The sequence below is a fragment of the Epinephelus lanceolatus genome, chromosome 21 (genome assembly GCF_041903045.1).
Source record: "Epinephelus lanceolatus isolate andai-2023 chromosome 21, ASM4190304v1, whole genome shotgun sequence".
NCBI classification, from domain to species: Eukaryota; Metazoa; Chordata; class Actinopteri; order Perciformes; family Serranidae; genus Epinephelus; species Epinephelus lanceolatus.
The window spans coordinates 23,575,401-23,586,513 of NC_135754.1; the positions used below are offsets into that span (position 1 = coordinate 23,575,401).

Here is an 11,113-nt window from a genome sequence, read left to right on the forward strand (position 1 = left end):
CTAAAATTTTCTGTTAGCTAGTTAAAAGACGAACAAAAATAAGACAATAGTAGTGAAAGACGAAGAAGAGAATGGGTACTAACAAAATAAGAACAAACCGTACAACAAAACACGAGAAAATTCGTCCCTGTGTCGCTTATTTCACGACGCCCACTAACGGGTTAAATCACCGTGGCTCCCTGGTGGTGTTACATGACTACATGTCCCAGACCCCACCGCGTTTCTCCTCAACCAATCAGAATACACACCAAATATCACGTGATAATCCAGCCCAGTTCATGTGTAAGTGACTTCCACTAGTGGGTGCTTAGCTATTTGGGCTGGAGTGGACTGGATAAGACAGTTCCTCGTTGAAGATTATCAGGAAAACGATCTCCTCAGTAGGTATGTGGACAGTTATACTTCAATAGTTCATGATTTATCCGTTCTTCACATCTACGTCGCTGCAGCTTTACTCCACACAGGTGAGCTCGCGCTACATGGCAAGGTTAACTAACTGCAGTTTAAACGAAGTGTAATTGCTCTGTGGGCCGCACCAGTGTTGTTTGGGACAAGATACAGACTGCTCCGTTATTATATGGTAATAAGTAACATCATCATCGTCATTTTAGGATTCTCATTTTAGTTTTGTAGTGTCAGCTTGCAGTGGATTTTAGTGCGTTATTTACAGGCAGTGTGATGGCAGTACTATAAGCTAGCTAGCTACGACTTTAAGTACACTTGAGTTCATTTCGGGTCAGTCAAAGCTAAAACATGCTAGCTAGCTAGCAAGAAGTGGTAGTGGGCTAAACATTAGTTAATTATCATCTCAAATCCCTTCTTATATTTAGTGTATGTTCACACTCATATACTCTTAGGTGATTGGTCAGTGGCTGACAGTGCAGCCAATAGTGTGGCCATGTTCTCTGTTTGCTGGATGAGGAGGAGTAGTGTGACAATCACTTGCACATGTTATCTTTATTCACTTATGGTGTGACTCTACTGGAGAATTTCAAGTGTTGTAAAGAGACAGTGTTGGCTTGTTTCAGTGTAACAGATGCAACATCAGCAGAAGATTTTAAAGAGGAAACCTATTGTAAAAGTTGGTCAATCGATCCATTCTTGCAACACAATACACCAGGTAAACATAACAGAGGGCCCATAGAGACACTGCAAGAATGCTGATAATATTGTCCCTAATTTAGACAGTGATAAGCTCTGCTGGCTTAATTAGGGATGCAAACAATGCATAGCATGCTGATAGTAATGCATCAGTGATAAACATGGTTAGGGTGTTAGACAGGACAACAACTTGTGTTACTAAAGTGCTGATAATATTCTTAGCAAGTCAGGAGTAATAATTAAAGAGTTGCAATTATCAGCAGAAGAATGACTTATACTATGAATGATATGTAATGTAACTATAGTGTAACTTGATATGTATTATATCCTTGTTTAAAAGTCTATTGAGTCTCATAGTTGATTCAGTTTACTGTGCATTTTCTCTTCACATGTCATGTCCTGGGCTGCTCTCAGATGTAGTCCAGTGATACCTACTTTGAAGCACTCGGGCCAAATCTGGCTGGCAATAGGGTGCTGGGTGGTCTCAAAACCATTTTCTAAATCGTAATGAAAATGAATTGATTCACATTTGGATTTTTTTTGTATTATTAATGTAAATAAAGTGCCAGAGTGTATGAAAACATGCATCAACAGAGCTTGTTTAATATTATAGAGCTTGTGCCTTCCATGGTTTTAATGTATTGTGCTTGTATGATGTTTTAAATTGTATTTTTTTAATAACCTTTTATGTAAAAGCCCAACTAGGGACAAGAGTTGAATATTAGCAATAACTATAAACTCTCTGTGCAACACATCAGTCCCATACTCTGTATTGGAACTATGTTAAATGGTTAAAAAAAAAAAGATCCTCTGGACCCCCAACAGCGGTTAGGGCTAAGCCCCAAATGTCATCAAATCTTAGAGACTCCCCTGTGTACACCTGTCCTGTAAGGGGTTGCTGCGTCCCCTGATGTTGTCTGTGTTTTGTTTAAAGAAATGTCTTTGCATGTTAAAGGTATACTAAGCAGGATTTTCGGTTACTGTCTGTAAACACACTCGCCAGTGAAATTAAAGGTAAAAGCCAACCCCAGATTCATTTGCATTTGTGTTTTTTCAGCACTGTGTCTCTTGAATGCCTTGGGCAGAGTTATTGCAGATAAATACACGGCCACACGAAAATCCTGCATATTATACCTTTTACTCTGCAACATTTTAGCAGTGTTGCAAAACCAAATCAGCAAAAGAATGAGCACCACTGCTTGAGAGAGTCTGTAGTTAGCCTTGTAATTTGGTTTGGTTCTAATGTAATCCAAAACCTTAACATGTCTTTCTCTTTCCACCCCTTTCAGTGTTTACCCACCCCCTCACAGTGACTCATCAGATACTGTGACAGCTGTGATTGACCGTGATATCAGCCAGTAACATGTCCATGTTCAGCACGGGCATCCTTGTGCTGACGTCTCCTCTCCACACCCTCCCCTTGCGCATCGCTCCAGTGCTCACTTCAGCTGCTCAGCTTGTAGAGCGCACACTGTACGTGCACCTCCATCCCGGGCTGAACCTGGGAAGTGGGAGCCAGCCTCGGCCAGTTTTCATTCCACCAGTAGTGGACCTGTCTACGCTCATATCCCGCCTTTACAGCAATGCAGCTGACATATGCGGGCATCTGGATGTTCGTGTTTTGCTGACCAATGTGCGCGCTCAGTCAGCTGCCAGCAGCGGGGCCGCGGCCCCAAACTGCCCCTTCCCCACACCACAATCTCTGTCTCACTCCCCGGAGGTGGTGCTAACAGACTTTCCTCTGCAGGACCCAGGTCAGTCCCATCAGGTCACACAGTGTCTGCAGAGGTATACAGGCCACTGCTACGTCTGTAGCCCCACCCTCCCCTCAGTGCTGCTTCACCCGCAGCTAGTGAAGCTGCAGGAGGAAGAGGAAGGGCTGAAAGAGCCCAGGGAAAAGGCGAAACCTTTGGAGACCTACAGTGATGTGGTGGTAGGGGGGACATTTGACCGGCTCCATGGGGCCCACAAGACGCTGCTCAACATCTCATGCCTGCTAGCTAACAGAAGGTTCCTTATTGGTGTGTGTGACCAAGCAATGCTGAAAAGTGAGTAGTTCATTTTCAGTATTTCCATTTAGGAATGTGTGTTTAATGTTCCGTATTTTGATGAGCTGTGAAAACAACAATCAGAAGACAGCCACACTGACATCCTTTTGTTCCCGCCTTTAGAAAAAGTGCTAAAGGAGCTGGTCCAGCCCTACTCTCTGCGGGCACAGAAACTACAGGAGTTCCTGCATGATGTCAAACCCTCCCTGCAGGTGGAGATCGTGCCCCTGGACGACCCCTATGGAGTGTCTGTGGTTGACCCCTTGCTGCAGTGCATTGTGGTTAGTGAGGAGACCAGAAAGGGAGGCGAGGCGGTCAACAAGAAACGGATTGAGAACGTAAGTTAAAAAATAACAGTACAGGTTGTTCCTTTCCTGTTGACTTCTCCCAGTTGGTTGGGCTGCGTCTAAGTACTTTGTGTACCACAATGGACTGGGACAGAGTCCATACAGCTCACTGTAACAATATTTTTGAATACATAAAAACATATACTGGAAAAGTGACAAAATTAAAGGCATAATTCAGATTTTATGATGTGGGACTTTTTGTGCCCAAGGCTCACCAATGGACAAGCCAAAATCTCAAGGCACACCTGTATTTATATCTGTGCACAGTCGTTTCTATAACGTGTTTTATCACTCTTATCATGACATAAGGGCGGCACGGTGGTGTGGTGGTTAGCACTGTCGTCTCACAGCAAGAGGGTTGCTGGTTCGATCCCGGGTCTGGGAGCCTTTCTGTGCGGAGTTTGCCCGTGTCAGCATGGGTTCTCTCTGGGCACTCCGGCTTCCTCCCACGGTCCCGCACACTGGCTGTCAATCAGGGAATTCTTACGCATGAACGGCTATAATAAGAATAATTCTTATATATATAAGAATAATTCTTAATAATAATAAAGAATAATTCTTGTGAAGTTTTTTTTTTTTTAAATCAAATTAAATAACATTATTTAGCTAAAGTTTGCCTCTTTCTTTATAAGGAAATGGGTGCACACAACATAATGATTTAGGCAATTAATTCATTCATAACTTTTTGTTAGGCCCAGTTGAATATTGCAAAAATAATGTGTGGTTATCACAAACTCCCACGACACACCAGGATTTTCATCGCAACATTTGACAACCACTGATCTATAGTCAGTGTATCACACACAGTAGATGGAGGTTGGCACACCCCAAGTTTGGAGAAGCAGATAGGAGTACTAACACAAAAGTTAAGCAATATGCTGCTGTGGATTAAAAAATAACCATCAGTCTAAGTGGCCACTTTCCTGAAGATATTTTCCCTGCTATACCTTGCCGTCAGACAGTCAGTTGAGCTTTGGTATTCCTATGCATAAATCCAACTGTGCAAGAATGCGTATAAGTGACTGAGAGAGACATTTGCTGTTCTCAACCATCAGGTAAAATTATGCTAAATACCTGCATATAAATGAAACGAATAAATAAAACTTTCTTCCAAGAACTGCAGAAAGTCTCACCTGAACAGCTGACCTGTGGCAGAATACAGTGTGTGGTATAGTTGTGCTTATGCGTAGGAATACAGACGTTCCAAGGTTGAGAGAAGAATGTAGTGCCAAAGGAACCCCACTTCAATAAATGTGAACTTTCCCTTTAAGTTAACTCTATTAATAGTGTTTTGTCATTGTCTACAGCTGAATCAAATACAGCAGTGTTTGTAATATAATAAAGGTTTTGTTGGGCAGAAATCTTTACCACTATATCAGATTATATGCCACAGGTGCTCCTTTAAACACATGGTCATGGGTACATCATGTAGCCCTAGTGTCATTTTTTCCTCTTATTTTGTCTCTTACTTTTAAGGATTGCAGTTCAGGGAAAGCACAGAAAACAGCTCTTGTTGCTACAGATACAGGCGACCCTTGCGTGGGCACACATTAGCACATATTTGATGTTTCGTGTTCTCTGCTGTCTAAATCAGGGCCTTCCAGCTCTCGTCCTCCATGAGATCCAGTTGCTTAAAGACGCCCACCACACTGAGACGGAGGAGGAGAAGATCAGCTCCTCCAGTCTGCGATCTCGTCTGCTGGGCACCCTCCTGAAGCTGCCTAAAGTAGGTCATGGTTAAAAATATTTATATTTTGATAAGGGATTTATTTCACTGCAGGATAAAGGAGACTAATAGTGGTATATATAATTAAAAAAATATATAAACTTAATAAAGATAATCAGTTAAAGTCTTTTCATTCCTGTTTACTGAAATTCCTTTTCGAATGTTAAACAGGCTTTGCACAGCCCACAGTCACGAAACAAGTAATTGCCAAGTCATGCCCTGAAGTGTGTTTCATTTTTATTCACTCGCTGCACAACACAACAAAACATTTAACTTGCCAGCTGTTTTCCCACATTGTTTAAGTGGGTGAAGAATAGTCTTTTCATAGGAAAGAAAAGGCAGCTGAGCATTTTGCAACAAGGTCAAACACATGTTGGTCTTTGGAAACTTTAATGTTTAACTTTTATAACAGAAACTGTCTTGTCGAAGTAAAAAAGTAACAGCTTTTCTTTACAGCGTATGCCAAAGTACAATGTGTTTGTTAGGTGTTAATTAACAGCTACTAGATGAATAGAGGCAGGACTACAGAGTTGTGTGTGTTGTGTATGTTAGAAGTAGACGGACCAGTTCATTAAGTGTTCCATTAGTTCGCAGGTTCACTAGAAAGGAAGGTGTGAAACAGACTTTGATTGGGAAGTGAACGAGTACATTGAGTTCACTCTGTTGTTTCCAGCTGATACAGACTGTTATTTTTATTATCAAAGAGACAGTGAGCTCCCCTGCAGCGAGGGTGGAGATGTATACTGCGTCTGAGCAGGCCTGACTTGTTTTAGGAGCTATTTGTGGCGCCAATGCAAATATACATTTCTGTCACTTCATCGCCTCCATCCATTGCTTCTTAATGCTCTCATGTGTAGTGCTGCAGTATTTGCTTTATTTATTCTTCAACATGGAATTATTAAAAGATTTTCATCATCTCCTGTTTGTTCTGCATTATAGGACACATCCCATCTCGCTCCCCTTCCATACGTGATCGGCCTGACAGGAGGCAGCGGCAGTGGAAAGAGCTCCATCGCCAGGCAGCTGGAGGCTTTGGGCGCCGTCCGCATTGACTGTGACAAGCTGGGCCATGAGGTGTACCAGCCGGGCACTGCAGCCTATCACAGAGTGCTGGAAGAATTCGGGTCAGGTGAGGGAACACAAGCGTGCTGAACACATGGCATTACTGGGAGGGTTGGGCAATGGTTAGAGATGCATAAATTAATCGAAATGGAATCTCAATATGGCCAAGTGCAATGTCCAGAATGCAGGAGCTGCAATTTTTTGATAAAGGTAAAATGTGTCACAACATACCATTATAACTGAAGCGTTGTGGTGCTACAGAGATGCCCCAGCTCACAAATCATACTCCAGACATAGGGAACATGCTTATGTGTGAAAGCCAGGCTTATAAGGAACCAATCAAAGTCGATGGTGTCGTTATTCTATAGCCATTACATTGTGCAATCCACTTTTCCTTCATAATGATAAGTTAAACCTTTTTTCAGATTTAACAGTTAATGCATTTTGACATTATCTTGAAGTTTAAAAAAATACACTCTTTGCCTGATCAGCAGCGTCTGAGACATATGCATGATGGCAAACAAATGCTGAGTAGCATAATTTGCACTGACTACCACAAGAACAGGTTGCCCAATAGCTTGATTTTCATAATTTCTTGTTAATACTATGCTGTATAAAATCTCAGGTGTTGCAGTGCAATAATTATTTTTTTCTGGAACTTTTAGATCTTCAGAATGAAGATAAAACCATCAACAGACGAGCATTAGGAAGAAAGGTTTTTGGAAACCAGGTAATATGATGAGTATGAATAATGTTTCAGCACATCATGATGTTTGAAATGTCATCACCTCTGTGTACAATTTACCGAAGATGCTGTTTTTCGTGCAGGAGCAGTTAAAAGCCCTGACAGACATTGTTTGGCCTGAGATTGCACTTCTGGTGAAGAACAGGATCAGCCAAGCCAGAGAGGAAGGTACTGTATGGACTTACATTTATTAATCTTAGTACCGTAGAACTGCATATTGGTAATCATGTCCTTATTTTCTGTACATATACAACAGGGTGTTAAAGTGCTTTCTGTCTTGTGTAGCAGTCTTTTTCCTCTCCTTACATTTTTCCTTTAATGTGGCTAATGTACTGATTCTGCTGACAAAGGAACTGTGCCATCGCTTTGTTTGGAAATAGATTTCCAGTGTTCATGCGATACTTTGCTCTCTGCAGGTAAACAGGTTTGTGTGCTGGACGCAGCAGTTCTCCTGGAGGCCGGCTGGACAGACATGGTCCACGAGGTCTGGGTCACCGTCATCCCCGAGGAGGAGGTAATATCTTTGTACCTGCAGTCCTCAGTGCCATTCAGAATATGTGTCTCAACTTGGCTTTTTACCGTAGTTTGTGACACAGGCCATGTTGCCTGTTAACGTTCAGCTACTTATGCTGTCATGGATACGTTGAACACATGCCAAATGACCAACACTTTTCAAGGCTGGTGAAGAGATGCATGCCCAAAAGAAAAGCCCACATTTCTGGCCAGAAGAAGACACAGACCTACTTAAAAACATTATGAAAGACTTGGATATTAATAGGTGTTTGGATATGCACAAATATTGCAACACCGACCTTTTCAAGAAGGCGGTTGAAGGAATGAGAAAGGGAGGCTGACTTTTTGATGCAAAGGAACAAAATGGCACAAGTGTCTTGCAGCTGTTCCACTTTACCATATTTTGATGTGATAAATGACATTTTAGGGAGCGTCAATCGGAGTATGCAGGCCGCACATTTCGGGAATATTAGTGGAATATTCGTTTGTCCTTAGCCATGTAAACAGCTCAGTAGGAATATTCCTTTTTTGGAATAAGAGGGGGAAAAAAACGGAATATTTTGTGCATGTTAACGTAATCAGTGTCTCGCTGCACTAGTGTGCAGCATAAAAGAGTCAGAGTTTCCACGTTTTTAAAGAAGTTTTAGTGCATATTATTTTCCAGTCTTTTTTTTTCTTTGACTGTATTGCAAAAGTTGAAACCACATTTTTTCAAAATGTTCTGATGGCAAAGGTTTGTGATGTTGGCTACACTTCTGGCGGTGAAGGGGTGTGTGGATATCACCACGCATTGCTGTCAGCCATAGTTTGTTTAATAGATATCACCACTGGGTGGCGCCAGAGTTGGACATTTTGAAATTCTATACACACTGGCTTTAGAAATGTATGGCTTTTGAAATGATTATATATGCCTTTATCTCATCTCGCATTCACTACTGTAATGCACTATTCTCCTCACTGAGTCTGTCTGCTCTTGCTCAACTACAACCAATTCAAAATGCTGCTGCCAGACTTCTAACTGGATCAAATAGACGCTCTCATATTACCCCAATATTAAAATCCCTTCATTGGCTCCCTGTTGAGTTTAGGATCCAGTTTAAAATGCTCATTCTTACTCACGGAGCATTACACGGTCAGGCTCCCTCTTATGTAGCTGTATGAATAAATTTTTCTTACTTAAAATAAACACTCACTTTGATAACCTAACCTGTCCTCTCAGGCAGTGTTAAGGATCACAGAGCGCGACGGTGTGTCCACAGAGGACGCCCTGCGCCGGCTGCAGAGCCAGTGGTCCAACAGCAAGCAAGTAGAACACGCCAATGTGGTGCTCAGCACACTGTGGGAACCGGAGGTCACACGGAAACAGGTCACACACTCATGATGCCATCAGTAGAGGGTCTACACATCTGCATGACATGAAGTTCTGTGAAATAAGATCCATTGTCTTTCATTTTAAAGGTACTGAAAGCTTGGAATCTTCTTCAGCAGAGAATCCAACAGCAGCGAGAGGGAAAAGTGTCTGTCACTACATCATCTCAGCTGTGACCTGTGCATGCAGATACAAGCATGTGTCAGGCCCACGGACATGAGTGCACAAATGACTGATTCACATAAGGAAACCCTGCCTTAGAAAGAAGCGAGGATGGTGACTGTGCCATCACAGCAAACCCAACGAGCACTCTCACTTCTTTGACCAACACTCAGTGCCTAGTTGACTTTCCATGGGTTTTTAAAGTCTAGTTTTATTTGAAGATTGTGAGTTAAAAGTTGGATGGATGGGGGAAAAAAATCATAAATGATCCTTTACAAAATAAATTTGGAATTTGACAGCTGGAATTCATGTTTGGGATTAATAAAATGTTGTATTATCCTAAGAATTGTAGGTCTGTTTTCATCCAAAGATTTGTTTTATTTATGAATGACATGCCTTTAAATAGGTGCTGTTAAATGATAAGCCCAACAGTCAGCAATCTCAGATCATTTTAAGGTCAAACTTTTTAGCAAAGTCCAATATTGTGGACAGTTTTGTGGATTGATATGAATGTAGCTTAGAAAAGCAACTAACAATAAGGGAAAGGTGAGATACTATAGTGAAAGATTGTATAACTGTTAAATCATAGGATTAAATGTTTGTGGTTTCAGGGTAGGGAGAATATACTAACAAATTCACAATCACTGTGGCGTGAGGAATGACCAAACATGGTAAACTGTATCAGAGAGACATGTGCAATAGGTTAGGATATATTATAACATTATCAGTGTAGCTGTCACGTTGAGACGCACAGGGCGCTGAAAATGATTGACACAATCACAATGACTAATAGGAAATAATAAGGGCAACACACATAGGACACTGAGGTAAATCAAGCTGACATAAGAAAGGTTTTACAGCTTTGAAACATTTATCTGGAAATTAAATCCTTTGGAAAACTTTGACTTGCAGTCAAGAACGAGCTCACCTCAACATTCAGATATTTGTTTCTGAAAGTACCTGGAAAAGCCAAAATGGACAGCAGGGTAGAAACTAATATATGTTTACATTGTGAGAATAAAATACTCCTTCATTGCTTCAGCCATACCATAATGATGTCATTTGATCATACAGTTGGTAAGAATTGTCTTGCATGTCATCTGGAAACTCAGTGGAATACTTATATAAATTGGCGTAACATTAAATAATATGTTTTCAAATCATGAGAGATCTCTGCTTTCTGTCATTAATTTAAAGGCATGGGCCAACGGACCAGATTTATTTCTATTTTTGTACATTGCATAGTGTGCCCAGTGTGAACCTGCTCTCATCTATGAGGACAACGGGGTGCCAGTGGTGGACCTGCCAATTCTGGCGTTCTCTGGCGAATGCTAGTCGATGCCCTCGTGTCACCCTCATGCAGTCTGTTTCTGACAGTTTGGTCAGAAACATGCACACCAGTAGCCTGCTGGAGGTCATTTTGTAGGGCTCTGGCAGTGCTCCTCTTGTTCCTCCTCACACAAAGGAGCAGATACTGGTCCTGCTGCTGGGTTGATGCCCTTCTACGGCCCTGTCCAGCTCTCCTCGAGTAACAGACTGTCTCCTGGTATCTCCTCCATGCTCTTGAGGCTGTGCTGGGAGACACAGCAAACCGTCTTGTGCTAAAGTTCATGCACACAGATTGCTTTCAGCATCTTAATACATCCCTTAAACTGAAACTAATACGTTATCCACGTCTAAAAATCAGCCAATGTCAACTAACACTGGACACAAACCCCTGTTTCCTGTGAGGAAGTCCTGTACTTAAACCACACACCCACTACATCTTACTCCTTTGATGGTCTCTGTCGCTCTTCATACTATGTCACAACTTTCTGTTGGTACATTTGTAAGTTTTTTTTCTTGTAAATGTACCACTTGAATCTCAGAGCATTCGAGATCAGCTTGTACTACCCCTAACCCTCACCCTGCGTCAAAGTACTCACCAATCACAGCACACAGTGGGATCCATAATAACAGGTCTTAAGGATGGGTGTGCGTGCTGAACAGCTGCAGTGTGACTTTTCTCACCTTCACTTCATAATTATTTTTAAACATTAA

General features: G+C 41.7%; 1 protein-coding gene across 2 annotated transcripts; it reads left to right on the forward strand.

Moving 5' to 3' along the window:
* Positions 1-274: 274 nt before the first annotated feature.
* Positions 275-10,236, forward strand: coasy (CoA synthase). Of its 2 annotated transcripts, none has more exons than XM_033610493.2 (10): positions 275-384; positions 2,391-3,149; positions 3,273-3,487; positions 5,091-5,222; positions 6,162-6,351; positions 6,950-7,014; positions 7,113-7,197; positions 7,446-7,543; positions 8,762-8,908; positions 9,001-10,236. In XM_033610493.2, the coding sequence occupies exons 2-10, from the start codon at positions 2,465-2,467 to the stop codon at positions 9,085-9,087; spliced, it is 1,704 nt and encodes a 567-aa protein (XP_033466384.1). In that variant the 5' UTR covers positions 275-384; positions 2,391-2,464; the 3' UTR covers positions 9,088-10,236. The 2 variants fall into 2 exon arrangements, with proteins under 2 accessions (XP_033466384.1, XP_033466385.1); XM_033610494.2 differs by having other exon boundaries at positions 290-464.
* Positions 10,237-11,113: the final 877 nt, after the last annotated feature.

Excerpts from the sequence above, each read along its gene's own strand:
- coasy (XM_033610493.2), top strand. The coding sequence starts at position 2,465 with ATGTCCATGTTCAGCACGGGCATCCTTGTGCTGACGTCTCCTCTCCAC. Across the intron at positions 3,488-5,090 it reads ACAAGAAACGGATTGAGAAC|GGCCTTCCAGCTCTCGTCCT; the intron begins GTAAGTTAAAAA and ends TGTCTAAATCAG. Across the intron at positions 7,544-8,761 it reads CCGTCATCCCCGAGGAGGAG|GCAGTGTTAAGGATCACAGA; the intron begins GTAATATCTTTG and ends CTGTCCTCTCAG.